Source organism: Egretta garzetta, unplaced genomic scaffold (genome assembly GCF_000687185.1).
Source record: "Egretta garzetta isolate BGI_Z169 unplaced genomic scaffold, ASM68718v1 scaffold652, whole genome shotgun sequence".
Classification (NCBI taxonomy): Eukaryota; Metazoa; Chordata; class Aves; order Pelecaniformes; family Ardeidae; genus Egretta; species Egretta garzetta.
Window position 1 is genome coordinate 171,924 of NW_009258948.1, and position 17,815 is coordinate 189,738.

At 51.0% G+C, this 17,815-nt stretch overlaps 2 protein-coding genes across 2 annotated transcripts; both read right to left on the reverse strand.

The window, feature by feature from the left end:
- Nucleotides 1-4,909: 4,909 nt before the first annotated feature.
- On the reverse strand, nt 4,910-6,323 carry LOC104122190 (olfactory receptor 51E2-like). The gene is made up of 2 exons (XM_009634290.1): nt 5,809-6,323; nt 4,910-5,351 (listed from the first exon to the last, which is right to left on the reverse strand). The coding sequence occupies exons 1-2, from the start codon at nt 6,321-6,323 to the stop codon at nt 4,910-4,912; spliced, it is 957 nt and encodes a 318-aa protein (XP_009632585.1).
- A 5,636-nt stretch (nt 6,324-11,959) lies between these two features.
- On the reverse strand, nt 11,960-12,934 carry LOC104122192 (olfactory receptor 51G2). The gene has a single exon (XM_009634291.1). The coding sequence runs from the start codon at nt 12,932-12,934 to the stop codon at nt 11,960-11,962; it is 975 nt and encodes a 324-aa protein (XP_009632586.1).
- Between the last annotated feature and the right edge of the window lie 4,881 nt (nt 12,935-17,815).

Consider the following 17,815-nt stretch of genomic DNA (forward strand, 5'->3'; position numbering starts at 1 on the left):
CAGGCTTAGAGAGGGAAGTCAGCAACATCTTCCCTATTACATAGATGGAGAACAGTGGAATAATGAGAGGCAAATTTGAGAGCCCGCCACATGTTCGTGAAGTAACTCACTGCTGCGCCTTCCTGTGCCTTTTTTGTGGAGCTCTCACAACGTAGCATCTCCATGACAAACTTTCAGCAATGCCAATTGTGATTAAAAAGCAAGTCATGCAAATACCCTCCACTTCCATTATTGGGGAACCATATCAAACCCCAAGGCAGCCTACTGAGAGAGTTTGGGACAGGAGAAATGCCAGAGTGTGCAAAGGCCTGGGCCCCCATGTCCAATCCCAGGGGTACCTGGAGGAAGAGAAGAGAAGAGAAGAGAAGAGAAGAGAAGAGAAGAGAAGAGAAGAGAAGAGAAGAGAAGAGAAGAGAAGAGAAGAGTTGGAGATCTCATCCCCCGGGAGATCCTCCAGGAGATCTCCAACAACTCCTCCAGTCCCATGCGACTCCTCATTGCCTCTATTGCCACCTCCAGGCTCCCCATCCTCTCCCCACCTCTGTGCAAACCACCCCACTGTCCTGTCCTCCCCTCCCTCCCTCTCCTTGTCCCACCCCTTCCCTTTATCAGTCCCTTTTGCAAGTGAACCTGGCTTTTTCCTTGCCTTCCCAGAGCCACCTGGGCCCCAGCTAAGTCAGCCGGTCCATCCCCACCTCTGGCTCTTGGCCCTGCTCATGGAGGATGCGTGGGTTCAGACGTCCCGTGCTCTGGTTGGGGTTTCCTTCTGCTGCAGGGCAGAGGTGACCTGGGGCCTCAGCAGTGGACACTTAAGCTGGGAAGCGGTTGCCACCGTCATAAGCGTGTCCTGGCTCTTCCCCAGCAAAGCAGCGCTCCATGACTAAAGTTTGGAAGACATGATGGAGAATGAGAATCCCACGCAGTTTTCATCCATACCCAGGAGAGATTCATCATTTCCATCATCCCTGGTGAGACGCCACCTGGAGCACTGGGTCCAGTTCTGGGCTCCCCGGTTCAAGAAGGATGAAGAACTCCTGGAGAGAGTCCAGAGGAGGGCAACAAGGATGATGGGGAGACTGGAGCATCTTCCTTACGAGGAAAGGCTGAGGGAGCTGGGCTTGTTCAGCCTGGAGAAGAGAAGGCTGAGAGGGGATCTCATCAACACCTACAAATATCTCAAGGGTGGGGGTCACCAGGACGGAGCCAGACTCTTCCCAGTGGTGCCCAGCGCCAGGACAAGGGGCCATGGGCACAACCTGAAGCAGAAGAGGTTCCATTTGAACTGGAGGAAGAACTTGTTGACTGTGAGGGTGATGGAGCCCTGGCCCAGGCTGCCCAGGGGGGCTGTGGAGTCTCCTTCTCTGGAGATCTTCAACCCCCGCCTGGACGCTGTCCTGTGCCCCCTGCTCTGGGTGAGCCTGCTTGGGCAGGGGGGTGGCACTGGGTGATCTCCAGAGAGCCCTTCCAACCCCTGCTGGGCTGGGATTCTGGGATGCTGTGATCATATCTCCGTGCTCCGAGGCTCTATTTACTGTCTTCCTGAGGACTAAAGGGCTAGGAAATATCACACAGCATTTTCAAGGTGGTTTGTTCATTTTTCTTTATTAATTCTTCTCTTAGTGCAAAAGGGAAAAAGTAGGGACCATACGGAGAACGAGCCAGAGCCATTCCTCAGTGCCACAACCATCTGAAAACAGTTTAGATCCAGAGCTTGCCTCTGAAAAATTCATTCCCACTTCCCAAACCACATTACACAGGTACAGATTGTTTTCATTCCTATGAAAATTTTTTACCCTTCTAAGCTCGAATAAAGCAGAATGTGACAAAAATGACAGGGGGCAAAATTGCCTTTGAGTTCCAGATGGCAGGTACTTGTAACTCACTTAAAGGAAAATATTATTTTGAGATAAAATGTGCATTAATTTAGGAGGAAAGGTTATGACAAGGTGCGTTTCTTGGGGACTGAAGCTATACAGGCACAGCCTACAAAAAGGGCGCCCGTTTCACTCAGCCTTAGCTGGCAATTGGAAGAAAACGCACCAAGTATTGCTGTCGTTTGAAGCCCCTGATGTAAAGCAGTATGTGTCATAGAATCATGGAATGTTTTGGGTGGGAAGGGACCCCCAGAGGTCACCCAGCCCAACCCCCCTGCAGGAGCAGGGACACCTTGAACCACATCAGGTTGCTCACAGCCCCGGCCAACCTGGCCTGGGATGTTCCCAGGGATGGGGCCTCCATCCCCTCTCTGGGCAACCCCTGCCAGGGCTTCACCACCCTCAGCGTAAAGAATTTCTGCCTTAGATCCAGTCTAAACCTGCCCTGCTTCAGTTTAAAGCCATCCCCCCTTGTCCTGTCCCAGCTGGCCCTACTAAAAAGCTTGTCCCCCCCTTTCCTCTGGGCCCCCTTGAAGCCCTGACCGGCCGCACTCAGCTCTGCCCGCAGCCTTCTCTTCTCCAGGCTGAACACCCCCAACTCTCCCAGCCTGGGATGCAGCCCAGGACAGGGTTGGCTTCTGGACTGCCAGCACCCATGGCCGGCTCCTGGCCAGCTTTTCATCCATCAGTGTCCCCAAGCCCCTCTGGGCAGGGCTGCTCTCCATCCTTTCTTTCCCCATCCTGTATTGATACTGGGGGTTAGCCCATCCTTGGTAGCGTACCTTGGTAGGTGTCCTTGGTAGGAACCTCTTTTAGCACACCTGGAAGTTATGGGCAAGATGCAGGAGTCCCCCAGTGCAGCTCTTAGACATGCCTTCTGTCCTCTTTGATGGAACTCGTCATTTACTGCCTGCGTTCCACATATTTCCCTGTTTTTCTTAAATCATTTATTTCTTTTTCACAGCTGCACTTGCTTATATTACACCCATGTGTACAAGGGCAACAGGAGCACGTGCCAAGCAAAGGAAGGTTGCCCAGAGGGGCTGTGCTGCCTCCATCCTTGGAGGGTTTTAGGACAGAACTGGATAAAACCCTGAGCAAACTGGCTGAACACAAAATGAAACTTCTCCCTACAGATCCTAGACCACCAAGCATCCACTCGCACGAAGTGAATCGGTGCAGATTTACACGCTCTGAAATTTTTGTTTTTCTCTTTCCTCCTTCTGTAGCAGTTCCTCCTGATATTTGTTGTTTTGGGCTCCGGGTTGGCCTTTCTGGAGATCGATCCGCCATGCCCCCAGGGGATTATCCCCCAGGCTACTCAGCACTTGCTAGACCCCATCTAGGCACTGCATCGGGTTTCCAGCCTGAATTGTCCTGTGATTCTGTGATAGTCATCTACTGATGGAGATCAGTGTCCCAGAGCACCCAGGGCTCCTGTTGGAGATTAGATCAGCCTTCTGATCACCAGTCGCTGGTGCTGCCCTAGTCATTCCTGAAGGGTCCTGCTGTGCTTTTGTGCACTATGCCCTTGTGTAGAGAAAGCCAGCGTGCTCAAATGAGGGATGACACACCCCTGGGGCCTCTCCTGGGAGGAACCCCGGGGCTGTTGCAGTGGGAACAGCAAACAGGTCCCTGTGCATGGCAATGCAGCCACCTCAAGGCTGAAAACCACAGCTCATGACAACCAACAAGGTGAGAGTTTAAACCAAGAGGAAAAAGAAGAGATTGCTTGTTTCTATTTGTGAAGAGTTTTATTTTTGGAAAGGCAAAGAACATCAGGAGAAAACCCAGAAATGAACACTCTTCAGATCTCTATGTTTCTTTGTAAAATCCTATTGTGCAATATCCTTTCTCAGGATCTTTAATCTTTTTCCAAAATATGAAGTAGTGTCTCCATCCTTAGATATAGTCTGGACACAGACCTGGACAACCGGCTCCAGATGGCGCCGCCTGAGCCAGGGGGTTGGACAAGGTGACCTTGGAGGTGCCTCCAACCCCAGCCATTCTGTGATGGTGTGAGAACAAATGCAGTTTGCTCTCAGGCCTTCTTCACTTGGCCCTCAGGCTTGTTGGCTTTCATTGTATTAAGAGAGCTTTGTAGCAATGTCCCACTGGTAGAAGAGTCATGAGAGTAAAAAAAGGAAAGGCTGCCAGGCACTCTGTTTCATGGGGAGTGCCTAGGAGGTATAAAAAAAACCTTGAAAGCTGAAGATCTTGAACTTAATTCATAACTTCTTAGGAATTCCAAGCATGTGTGAAGCCAAAGGTATGAAACACCTTTGACTTGGAAATTACACTTCCTTCAGCTTGGAAGTATCACTAACATTTATAACTTGCTTATTTTTTCCCTTGAGACGTTGTCATTTTATTGAATATAATTATTATGAAATTATTTTTACAATTGCTACCATAACTCAGGGTCTGAAATTTTTCCAGAGCGTCTGCTGCAAGGAGGCTGAGCTGTCTTGACTGAAGACCCAATAGGTCAGAACAAGACCACAGAAGTGGAGGTCTTCTTCTGAAGTGCATTTCTGTAACTACGATGTCACTTGCTGTAATTATTTTACTTAGACAGTGTTGCCACAGCCAAATGTTCTGGCAAAAATCTTGCTAAAATGTTTTTGGAACATGAACGTGCCACAAGTGGAAACCATGAATTAATCAAATCCTTCAAAAATCACTCTGGCATTTACTCGGCTCTGCCATTGTTACGGGTGGGATGGGAACAAAGAAATGCAATGTCAAGACATCTTTATTAGTTTGCTGAGCCACTTTTCCTTCCCATTGAGCTACCTGCTGGATCAGGGTTGAATTTATGTCATTGTAGTAGATTCTCTCCAAGTTTGGTGATGGTAAACACTCTTGGAAGGAGCTTACGATTGCTATTTACTTTTTGCCTTGTGGCAGCACCTCAGAGTCTCCTACCATGTGCTAGGTGCTGCACAAGCAGAGGACAGTCCTGCATCAAAGACTCTACATGTAAAACAAGATGAGCTGGTGTGAGGATACAGGAGACAGCAGCTGAACACAGGTCACTGGGCAGTTCTGCCATTGTATATATGAATTAAATTCAGGATCCTCCTCTGTATCTGTTTGGTCCTCACCCCGTAGATGATGGGGTTGAGCACAGCAGGCACCAGGATGTAGATGTTCCCCATGGTGATATGGACCAGTGGAGCCAGGCCCTTCCCAAACCTGTGCACCATGGACAGCCCAATCAGGGGCACGTAGAAGGCCAGGACCACGCAGATATGGGCAATGCAGGTGCTGAACACCTTGAGCCTCTCCTTCCATGAGGCCAGCCGCAAGACAGCCTTGAGGATCAGGACATAGGAGAGGCAGATGAGGATGGTGTCCAGCCCCATGACCAGCAGGATGGCGGTGAGGCCATACACCATGCTGGGGGTGGTGTTGGCGCAGGCCAGGTTCATCACGTCCTGGTGCAGGCAGAAGGAATGTGACAGCACCCGGGACCTGCAGAAGGGAAGGGGCAGGAGGAGCAAAGGCAAAGGCAGGAAGAAGAGAACTCCCCTGGCCATGGCCACCAGCCCTATTTTCACTGTCACAGCGTTGGTGAGGATGACAGCATGTCTCAGTGGGTGGCAGGTTCCCCATGGTGATATGGACCAGTGGAGCCAGGCCCTTCCCAAACCTGTGCACCATGGACAGCCCAATCAGGGGCACGTAGAAGGCCAGGACCACGCAGATATGGGCAATGCAGGTGCTGAACACCTTGAGCCTCTCCTTCCATGAGGCCAGCCGCAAGACAGCCTTGAGGATCAGGACATAGGAGAGGCAGATGAGGATGGTGTCCAGCCCCATGACCAGCAGGATGGCAGTGAGGCCATACACCATGCTGGGGGTGGTGTTGGCGCAGGCCAGGTTCATCACGTCCTGGTGCAGGCAGAAGGAATGTGACAGCACCCGGGACTTGCAGAAGGGAAGGGGCAGGAGGAGCAAAGGCAAAGGCAGGAAGAAGAGAACTCCCCTGGCCATGGCCACCAGCCCTATTTTCACTGTCACAGCGTTGGTGAGGATGACAGCATGTCTCAGTGGGTGGCAGATGGCCACGTACCTGTCCACGGCCATGGCCAGGAGGACAGTTGACTCGATGGCTGAGAAGGTGTGGATGAGGAACATCTGGACAAGGCAAGCACCGAAGCTGATCTCCCTGGCGCCAAACCAGTAGAAGGAGAGGATGCGTGGCACCGTGGATGTGGACAAGGCCAGGTCGATGGCAGCCAGCATGCAGAGAAAGAAGTACATGGGAGCGTGTAGGCTGGGGTCCATCTTCACGATGAACAGCACCGTGCAGTTGCCTGTGACCGCCAAGATGTACACGGAGCACAGAAGGATCGCCATCCAGAAATGGGCAGCCTCCAGCCCCGGGATGCTGGCCAGGATGAAGGAGGGTGGGCTGAGGTCAGAGCTGTTGGGGAAGGGCATGGCACGCGGGGTGAAGAGCAGTCATGCTATGCCATGGCACAAGGAAAGAGAAAGAGCAGCTTTATAAATCCTTTCCCATGACTCTGAACCCCATGGGGCTGCGCCTGTGAAATGCGAGGGAATCTTATAGCTACCGTGCAGATGCAGAGAGCTCCTCCCTTCTTCCTTTAGCCCATTGCAGCTATACACATTAACATGAGCAGCCACAAAATGGTGGCATTTCGATTTGAACAGGAATTGCTTGGATTCTCCTCAATGCAGAACACTGTAAGCCCAACATTTTACATGAGAAACCCAACAGCTGAACTTGATTTCTTTTATTTTTAAAGGGCAAAATTAAAAAAAAAAAGAAACAAACAAGCAAACAGATTTTTAGTGCTTCCTGCTAAACTTCAGTTCTGCTTGAGCTTTTCCATATGTGCTGTGCTGTCCTGGCGCCGGCTGTGCTGCTTCCCACGGCCCCCAGGCGCTGCAGAGACGCGCAACGAGACTCTCGTGTTTGTTTGCTTGCACGCACAAGTGGGATGTTCACCCTTTCTGTCTGAAAACACATGTGGAAGTATCAGAATATCTGTGGAGGAAAAAAATCCTGAATAGTCACCTTACTCTGTGTCTGTAAACGTTCCAGGAGTGCCGTGATCCACGGAGAATGGCCAGGAAGATGTGTGAAAGCCTTTGCTTTGGGTGCCTTCCTATTCCCAGGGATCAGATTTTTTTAAACCATTGGGATTTAAAATGTGTTGGGATGGAGCGTCAGAGGCTGATGCAAGGGCCGTGTCAGACCCCAGCGCTGCACAGCCCAGCCTGGCACGGGAGGGCTTGGGACGGGGGTGCAGACCCTGCCTGCCTCGCAGCCCCGAGCTCCGGCCGAAGAGGAGCGGGGGCTTAGCCCAACCCCTGGTGGCACAGGCCACGTCCCTCCACACGACAGATCAGGCAGCGAGTCGGTCGCTGGCCGTGCCTGCAGCGGGACAGACCCCCCGCCTCCCGCGCCCGCTGCCGACAGCACGAGGCCAAGAGCATCACTGCCATCTGGACATCACGGGGCTTGCTGGTCATTTCTTTCATGCCCTGTCCACGTAAGAAGAGGGATGCAAAGTGGTTTTACGGAAAGCTCCGCAGGCTGTTAATGCAGCTGTTTTAAAAGTAGCATTCGGTTGTGAAAACATTTTTTTATACTGAACATCTGCAGCAAAGCCCTTACCCTAACATAGCAACCCTGACTTGTTTCCCTGATGCGGGGTTTTCCCGTCTGGAATCTATAACAAATAAGGCTCAGGTATAGAAGCTCTGGCTTCTATACACCATGTACAAGCAGTGAGGGTGGCTGCTGCCAGGTTGCCTAAAAGCCTAAAAAGAAAGAGATTTTCAGCAAGCCGCTCACATTAAGATGCAAGCTGAATGAACAAAGCACTTCAGCAATTGCCAGCAAGTATCTGAGCCAACGTACCGGCCAGCCACTGACGTGCAATTACGGAACGAGCCTCACCGTAAGGCATCTGCCGCCCTGCCCGTTCCTCCTGAGAGCATGTGGCTGCGAGGGGCAGACAGGCACAGTAAATAACCCCTGGACGTTTCGGTTCCTCTCTAGCTGTTTGGCATCGATAAATGCACCGACGTTTTCAGAAGCAGCCGATGATTTTGGGTTGCTAGCGGGATGAGGACCAAGTACTGTAAGGACCTTGCTTTCTGCAGAGGTGAAAACTGGATCCGTGTCTTTGCAAACACCCGTACATGCAGATTTATTTTCCTAGGGTGATCCTCTGGCCAGCAAGACCCAGTAACTGCATTTAGCAGCATGAGGGGCTGTAACAAGAGGTAAGCACATCCAGACAGGAAAACCATCCAAGCCAGGGGACCACCAGCAGCAGCCACAGCAGCTGATCCCAGTAAATGCTCACAAACATCGACCAGGCTCATCCCATGGAGCCAAACCTGCTCTGGGACCAGCTTCCCAGGATGGAGCAGGCAATGGGAGAGTCTTCACCATCTGAATCCCTCTCTCCACTGCTCCCTCCTGCGATGTGGCAGGGAGGGGGGAACATATATATATATCCCCCCTCAAAAGCCCTCTGAACCATTTTAAATGTGGAGCCATTTTTCCATATCACCTCACCAGAAAAAAAAAAAAGGATAAATCAAGCCAAAATATTACTTCAGAGGGGAAAGAGAAAAGAAAAATTAAAACCACTCAAATTCAAAATATTTTCCAACCAAAATTAAAATTCATCTTACTTGACAGAGTGATCAAATGTGGCTTGGTCTTGGTTTTTTCCAGCTGTTTGTCACCACCTGTAGACAGAAAATCTGTACCTGCCGGTAGCTCTGCCGCTGCTTTACAGATGCGCCCGTGCCCCGGCTGAGTCAGTCGCTCTGGGTGTTTGGGAGCACACGAACTGTGCCTGGGCTAAAGTGAGCAGGACACGGCTGGAGCCTCATCTCACCACCACCCACACCGTTAACCCGTTCTTCTCCCCCAGGGACATCCCAGGCTGCTGCCAGCTCACCCTGCCCCGGCAGTGCCCAGGCACCAAGGAGGGGGTGGCGCCAGCCAGGGAATGATGTCCGCTGGGCTGTGGAGTAAAGCCATCCTGGTCAGGAAAGGATGGACGTGGAAGTGGCCAAGAAGCACCAGGTGTCTCCAGGACAGAGAACTGTCTTTATCCCTCTTTTAATTATAGTGTGGACAAAGCCACAGAGCGCAGCAGGGGCGGCAGTGAATGAGGGCAATGGGAGCATTTCCTAGGGCAGAGGAGATGCACGGCACGGGGCTCAGAGAGGGCTCGGGATGGGAGGACCTGGCAGGGGCAAACAAGGAGGTGGCAGGAATGACCTTCCTTCTCCCTTCCTTCCTTCTCCCTTCCTTCCTTCTCCTTCTCCTTCTCCTTCTCCTTCTCCTTCTCCTTCTCCTTCTCCTTCTCCTTCTCTCCCTCATTCTCTCCCTCCTTCTCCTCCTCTTCCTCCTTCTCCTCCTCCTCCACCTCTTCCACCTCCTCCCCCTTTTCCTTCCCCTTCCTCTTCCCCCTCTCTCCCTCTCCCTCTCTTTGTCTTTCCCCCCTCCATCTCCCATTCAGCCCTTCTCCTCTCCTCTCCTCTCCTCTCCTCTCCATGACTCTGAGATGCCTCACACTGCTCTTCCTGTCCCTCATAGGAAATAAATCCACTGGCAAGTGGTGTAAGTGATCCCGTGGTACAAAGTGGAGAGCTCGGGGCATCACTGAACAGGAATTAGCAGGAACGAGCAGCTTCACAGTGGTTCATCTACTGCTTTTTTCTCTCACACAGATGTTAAACCCACATTAAGTTTCCCATTCCCAGAGGCAGACACAAAGGTTCTGAACATGTGTTCCTAAAAGACAGTACCTTGCAAAGAGGTTCCCAAATCTCGAGCGCCTGCTTGGTGCCCTCCGGCTATGCAAGCGGGGGAGCCATCAAGGCGGCAGATGAAGCTCTGCTGAACTGGGGGATGGAGCTGCACCAGATGCCCTGCCAGCTTCACGACGCTGTGGTTTCCAGCTGTGCCGATGAATGCACTAAGACATCCCCCATATATCCCCTCCCTGGCTCCCCCCCCCAAACATTTGCTTGCTGTGGCAGAGGCTGCAGGGGTTTTGCTGTTTCAGAGAATGGCCGTAGCCAGGAAGCACAGACGTCCAGGGAGAAGCTCTGGCAGTTTTCAGAGCAGGAGCGGTGCTGTGCGAGGATCCTGCAAGCGAAGCATCTCTCTGGCAAAGCTCTTTTCTGGGCTTTTCTGCTGAAGGGTGTATCGGTTCCCTTATGCTAATCTTTGGTAATACCTGGATGCAAGCACCAGGTTAGACCATAGATATTTTAGAATCACAGAATCGTTTGGGTTGTCAAAGCCCCTTAAGCTCCCCCAGCCCAACTGTTCCCCTACCCCTGCCATCCCACCCCCAAACCCTGGCCCTAAGCACCTCAAAGAGCGCTCCCACTGGGTGCTGTCTCAATGCAAACGGGACCTCCACCCCAAGGCCCGCTGTGCCAATGCTTGGGCAGGTGCGGGGGGTCATCTGCTGAATACTATTTCACCCTGTGCGAGGGCCCACTGGGATCCTCAGCGAAATAACTAGCATGAGACAAAATAAACAGTGGCCTGGGAATCCTCCTCTCAGGAATCTTCCCTTCTTCCATCCCAGTTTTTTATGGAGGTGTTCCCTCACTACTCTTTTTCCTCTGTTCCAGATACTGTTATGTGTAGAGCAGAACAGAAGGTGACACTAATCCTGGGTTAGTCTGAAGTGGGAAGTGCTTAGCAGCAGGCAGAAGCAGGCCAGTTCTGGTGTGTAATCCTGACCCGACACCTTCTGCTGCTTCACCCTTCCAAGGTGAACGCTGACTATTTCTTCTCATTCTCCACCATGGTCAAGACTGGCCAAAATATGTCTTAAGATCAACAAGAATACAGCTCCATAATTTGGAGGCAGGAAAGATTTTGGGCTGTTTTATTCTGTCTGTGGGAGGACACAACCCAGGAGGATCCTGAAACCTTTCTGCATGCCTGGCTGAGCCTACAGCAGAGCAATGAGATGCTGGGAGACACCGTCAGCCCCCATCAGTGGATTGGCCCTGGGGATCTGCTCCTCCCGTCCCTCTGAGGGGTGCCGTGGGTACTACCGTTGTAGTTCATGGTCCTCAGTGTTGGGAATTTTAGCCGTTCCTATCATATTTTTGAACCCTCCTATTGTATTTTTGAACCATCGTGACGCATGCCTAATTCATACAATCCTGTGCTCATCTACAGCAAATCCTGAAGTTTTTAAGCAGCTCCAACCTAATATCTCTGCATCATATCAACAGAAAAAAAATGGCTTCATCAAGTCTTTTGACCTTTTACGTCCAATAGATGTCTTTTAATGACGATATTGCACACATACGTTACATTCAATGCAAAACAATGGCTGGAACATTGGCAAGGTGGTAAGACTCCATGACACCAAAAAGAGATGCAAGCAGCACTTTTTCCATCACTGTAGATGTGTACGGCACTTCAGAAACACAGATGAAAGCTGAGCCATTTTTTTAGCAGGATTGGGAGTGCTGTGGGCCCACTTAATAGGACCTAATCTTCAGAAAACGCTCTGTGCTCAGCCTCTGAGCTGAGCTCCATCGTGTGGGATGCTTCCAGTTGAAGAGCTAATGACTGGGATATTCAGAGCGGCTCCAGACCCTTAGCCCAAGCCCCATGCTGCCTGGGTTAGCTGCGCTGTAGCGGTGAAGGAATGATGACCCCATGCAAGGGAGTCTGAGTGAAGCTTACAGGCTCTTATCTGGCTACCAGAGTTTGTATTGCAGAGGTTCCTTGATCCACCCCACCGCATGACTTGAAAGGAGAAAGGCATGCAGCCCATTTAATTTGTTTTCCTCTAACTGGGGCTTCCATCTGTATATATATCACCGGCATTAATGCTTGGGGTGTTTGCTGGAAGGGATGACAGCATCATGCTAGGACAAAGCATGGAAGATCACAGCTCTGGGTTGAGGGACAGTGTCCGAGTGGATCTGCAGTTCTTTCATCTGGCAGCAACCTGCCTGGATGGAGCCCCAAGGAACCAGTCCACTAGGTCTGACCAAGAAACCAGTCTACTAGCACTTCCTGGCGGAACTGGTGGAGGAAGCTACCAGTCAGATTCACACTTCCTCCGCAGTGCCCTGAGCAAAGCCTCACGGATGTGGCTGGATTTTATGCTGTAGATAATGGGGTTGAGAGCAGGGGGAATTATAAGGTAGGTGTAGGCCACCAAAGTGTTAACCAGAGGAGGAACGTTCTTTCCAAAGCGATGGATCATGGACAGTCCGATCATTGGGATGAAGAACACTAGAACAGCACAGATGTGGGAGACGCATGTGTTCAAAGCCTTGAGACACTCCTCCTTGGTTGCAAGGCTGATAACAGTTTTAATGATCAGGATGTAGGACAGCACAATGAAGATGAAGTCCATCCCCACCGTTGATAAGAGAATAATCATACCGTAGAAGACATTGACTTTGATATCTGCACATGCTAGGTTCATGATATCAGGATGGAAGCAAAAAGAATGAGAAAGCTCAGTCTTCCTGCAATAGGTTAGTCTCTTGAGCAAGAAGGGTATGGGAAGGAGGGAGACCATACCTCTCAATATAATTGCCAGACCTATTTTTATGACAGTCGTCTTGGTCAGTATGGATGGGTGTCTCAGTGGATGGGAGATGGCAATGAAGCGGTCAAATGCCATTGCCAGGAGCACAGAGGATTCAATGAAGGACAGTATGTGGATGAAATACATCTGAGTGAGGCATGCGTCAAACCCAATCCTTCGCATATTAAACCAGAAAATGCCCAGAGTAGTAGGCAGTGTACTTAGAACCAAGCCCAGGTCAGTGACCGCCAGCATGGAGAGGAAGTAGTACATTGGTTCATGAAGACTTTGGGTCTTCTTTATGATGAATAGGATCATGCAGTTTCCCAAGAGACCAATAAGGTACAGTGCACAGAAAGGGATGGAGATCCAGCGGTGAAGGGCCTCCAGGCCTGGGATACCCATCATGAGGAAATCTGAAGGCTGGTAGAAGGAGCCATTGAATTCCCACGTGGTATGTGAGTCATGCTCCATCCCAGCTCAGCTCTCACATGACCTATACCTAAAACAAATCAACAACAGAAACTCCACACAGTTAGACTCTCCCCCGAATGTAGAAGTGGGTCATGACAAGCGCCACATTCCTCCACCTCCCCACCAACCTATGCAGATGCCCCCACACTGTTTAGGACACCGTTACAGTTACGCATATAATTACACTCTTGTTTATCCATTAAACCATGAAATGCAGGAAAAGGATGGGCATTTTTTCTTAAAATAGAAAAAAAAAAGAAAAATATTTTTTCTTAAAATCGAAGTGAAACCATTCCTGGTTGTCCCCAAATTCCACAGGTTGAGATGTTCTACTGAGTAAGCAAATGCTTTTTCTATGGTCATCCCAACCAAGACGAAGGTGCTAAGCAGCTCGCGCCTTTTTGATGCTAACTGGAAATCAAAGGACAAGAAAATGGTGAAAGTTTGACTCTGACTTCTTAGTTCAGAAACCGTCACTGGAAACAAATGCAGAATACAACAGAGAATCAGGTGCTACTGTTCTCAGCTCAGAAGGTGGCCACCAGGGCAAGGTGGGTTTTCAGCGGCTCTCACATCCAAGTTGTTGGTCTTTTCACAATCTGCCTTACTACCAGGTGAAGGGAAATAAATGAGCAAAATCCCACTTGGGCGGTGCCCGTGACTTTTATTGACAGCAGGCAAAGGCAAGCCAAAGCACGTGAAATTGCAAGTTCAGAAGCACTGGGGAGGCACCCACAGAAAGGCCCTGGGTCCGAATCAGAGGGCAGTGGCACAGGAGATGTGGTAGGGTTTTTACACAGGGATCAAGAGTATGAGGTAAGCGAGGCCTTTACAGAAACCTAGCAGATGTCTACTCTAATGAGTTCAGCAGAAGGCCATTGAGATGGATGGAGGTTGGGGAAATGCCTTAGGGTGAGAGACCAAGGAAAGAGGCCAGCAGAAGGCCATTGAGATGGATGGAGGTTGGAGCAATGCCCCGGGGTAAGAGACCAAGGAAAGAGGCCAGCAGAAGTCCATTGAGATGGATGGAGGTTGGAGCAATGCCCCGGGGTAAGAGACCAAGGAAAGACTCTTGTTCAGCCTGGAGAAGAGAAGGCTTTGCAGGGACCCAAGAGCAGCCTTCCCCTACCTACAGGGAGGCCATCAAGAAGGCTGAGCCAGGCTCTTCACAGTAGTGCGTGCCGGGAGGATGAGAGACAACACGTATAAGTTGAAACAAGGGAGGTTTAGACTGGATATAATGAAAATTTTTCCCCATGAGGACCGTCAAGCATCAGAGCAGGTTGCCCAGAGAGGTTGTGCATCTCCATCCTTAGAAGTTTTCAAGACCCAACTGGATAAAGCCATGAGCAGTCTTGTCTGACCTCATAGTTGGCCCTGCCTTGAGCAGGATGTTGGACTAGATATCTTCCAAAGTGTCTCCAACCTGAATTATCCAAAGAACCTGTGAGCCTGTGACCTTTCCATAGGTTTCAGTCCTCTTGGAGGATTCAGCCACTTCAGCATGATCCAGGTTCTTACACTGCACATGACGATGCACCCTAGCAGAGATGCTGGAGAGGCTGACGGTGTCCCCAGGCCCTCTGTGCCTTCTGGGACAGAATGAGTGGCTGGGTGGATGGGGGACAGCAGTGAAAATGCAAAGCAAGAGCTAATTAAAGGAAAAGAATTATTTGTGGCTTCAGTCTTAATGCACCTTCTGTAGGACACAAAACAGAGAGGTCAAAGAGCATCTGAATTATGAGCAAGAGGGTTTACTGTAACCGTCCATTTTTGATCACACATGCACACATCTTCCATGACGTATTTATTATGTTCCTAATAGGATTTTGCTCCATTAGACTCTCAGCCTGTTTGGAAGCCTTATGTGGCAATAAATCTCAAAGCTCAGCAAGGATAAACATCTTCCTGCTCCAGGGCAAAAGCAACACATAAGTGATGGCAACTGGGGAAGACCCAGCGTAATTTAATTTCCTTCAGGCAGGGCCACTTCATCTTTGCGGCAGAGTTATATGTTAGCATCAGGAATTGCCTTGGTCAGCACGTAGCCCCGCCGCGTCGGCTGCTGAAGGGACAAGTCACAGCCCCTCTGCGGGAGACCCCCGTCGGCACCAGCGCTTCCCCTGACGCATCGACAGCGGTCGACACTGGCAAAAGGAAACTGCCTGGAGGTGCCTCAGGTACAAAGTGGCAGCTTGGAGCTCCCCAAAGGTAAGAGCTGTCCCCTTCTGCCAACCCAACAGCATCTGAGCAGTGAGAATTAACCCACAGGCTCCCTCAATTCAGTCTCGTCTGGAGGCTGGGTTAAAAAATCCAAAAAAACCCCCGAGTGTGTGCGTGCCTGTTTGTCCATCTAACTGCTGCCCGCGCGGCAGCGCCTGGCAGATACCCACAGCTCTCAGAGATGTCGAGATTCAAGAGGTTTCCAGGAATACGTAGGTGGATAAAGAGGAGAGACTGCCAGAGCACGGTGGGAAAGAAAGGTCTGGTGAGAACGTGCTAGGGTCTGTGGGGGATGCTCTTCCTACGAGAAAACCTTCATGCCAGCCCGACTTAGCTGAACACTGGCGACTCCTACCACGCTATCCGAAGTTATTTAGGAATGGGCTTTCCTAGCTCTGCTCTCCCCTGAGCTACTCTGGTTTGGTATGTGCTCCTGCACGTTACAGATATGGATCCCACTCCGAGCTGGTTTTTCCCCTCCGCGTTCTCTGTGTGTGTGTGCATATATGTCTGTAAATAATATACATATAAAAATATATAGAATTGTCTAGGTTGGAAAAGACATTTAAGATCATCAAGTCCAAAATATAAATATAAAATACATACAATATATAAAATACATAAACATACAGTATATAAAATATATAAACATACAATATATAAAATATATAAGCAAGCATGCGTGCTTATTTATGTCTGTGGCCATTCATATGTGCGTACATAACATACAGCACCCCCCTATATGTCACACCTCCCCACTGACTATCGCGGGACAGCAATTACACCTTTCAGGCTGCAGCCAAGCCCCGATGAGGAAGCAGACCTCCAGTTTGTGGAGGGTTTCCATTTAAAGATTAACGGCAGCACCGGGGTGGTGTTTGCTGCCAGCCTGGAAACGCGTCCTGCCACGGCGAGAAAGCCGTCCCCCCGCCCAGCGCCCACGGCGCTTCTGCTCCCCGGGAGCTGCTCCAGCCGGCCCGCGGGACGGGGTCAGGCAGGCAGGCGGGTGCCTCGTGGAGGACACGGTGCCGTCACTCTTTCTCCAGCCCTCAAAGGCCACCTCATGATTTCTTGTCTGTCTCTGACTTTGATTTTCACCAATAACTTAAGCAAAGTACTGGTGCTTTAAGAGTTTTGCTCAGCGGGCTTGGGAGCTGGGGCTGGGGAAGGATGGGACCAAGAGATCTGCTTCTTTCCCAGGAGGAGACTTTGCTATTTTCACAACTGCATCGCTGCCAACTCAAGCATCCAAGCGGGGGCTCAGCCACTCGGATTAGCAAAGGGATTCTGGGGACGCAGCACCCACAGAGCCGAATTTCTGTTGACTTTACAGGCAAGGACAGGAACATGCCATTCCCACTGGCCGAGCCAGGCCACCAGACGGTGGAAGAGCAGGCTGGCTCTTGCACAAAGCCCACAGCACAACGGCAAGCGGCACCGCGAAGGCTGGATCTTCCCCGGCGGTGCCACGATGCCAGCACTGCCTGGAATTACAGCCGCCCGCTTCCTCCAGCACATCCAACCCCGCGGGTCCCATGGAGTGGTGTGGACGCTCCCGAGCAGCACTTCGGAGATGCACCTCCCCACCCGTGGTGGTGTCCAGCCCCATAAACCACGGCCACCGCGCCAGTAACAGAGGAGTGCAATGATGGAGGGGCTGCTAATTGCCCGGGGTACTCACCAAGCGCAGCGGCGGGGGCCCGGGGGCTTCACGGCCAGCACAGGCAGCTCAACCCCGTTGCGATGCAGAGGAAGAACCCGCATCCGCGTCCCGGCGTCAGGAGGGCAGTGCTTATAACGCGCCCCGAGGGCTGACCCCGTCCAATCAACCGGGAGCCGCACGGAGCCCAAGCTCCCTGTACGTAAACAGCGTGAGGCGAAGCAGTGAAAACAGGGGGTGAAGTAAACGATCTTTTCCATTTACGATGCTCTCCCAGCAGGCACGATTTTCTCCGGGTGGTTTATTGGTGACACATTTATAGCTCCCTGTGATTTATGGCTGGCAGTGCTGCAGCATGCTGGCAATGCACGTAATTTTTATTGTGAGAATGGATCTGTAATGCAAATAATAATAAATTTTGCACAAAGAGTGCACGTAGCATCTCTCAGAGGGGATACCAGAGGTGAAGGTCTAGCTATCCCCCTGTGATGGGCAAGACTCAAAATGTTTAATTAAAATCATAATATATTGCACAGTAAAAACAAACTAAATATTAGAAAGCCAAACACAGACACATTAGCGGATATCCTCTCAGATGGCCCAGATGTTGTATCTGGATGTCTCGTGGCAATAAGTTTATCTTCGCCACGTCAGCTGTGAGGTGGGAAGTGCCATTAACCCCGATTCCTGTGGCTGCCAAACCAAGACCTGGGAGAGCTAATGGGTTTGCCCACTCCCCTATGGGGTGTCTAATGCAAATAGAGCCACGGGGCCTAAGAGATACTGATGTAGTCGTAACCCAGGCTGTGCTGGGGCACTGCCCGTGATGGACACCATAGAATCACAGAATTGTGCAATGGTTTGGGTTGGCAAAGCCCTTTAAGCTCCCCCAGCCCAACAGTTCCCCCACCCTTGCCATCCCACCCCCAAAGCCTGGCCCTCAGCACTGCCTCTGCCCGGCTGTTAAATCCCCCCCGGGGTGGGGACTCGACCCCTTC

Bases quoted from the DNA above. Each gene is read 5' to 3' on its own strand.
- LOC104122190 (XM_009634290.1), bottom strand. From the start codon at position 6,323: ATGCCCTTCCCCAACAGCTCTGACCTCAGCCCACCCTCCTTCATCCTG. The intron at 5,352-5,808 runs GTCCCGGGTGCT...TCCCTTCTGCAG, and splicing joins CTGCCCCTTCCCTTCTGCAA to GTCCCGGGTGCTGTCACATT.
- LOC104122192 (XM_009634291.1), bottom strand. From the start codon at position 12,934: ATGGAGCATGACTCACATACCACGTGGGAATTCAATGGCTCCTTCTAC.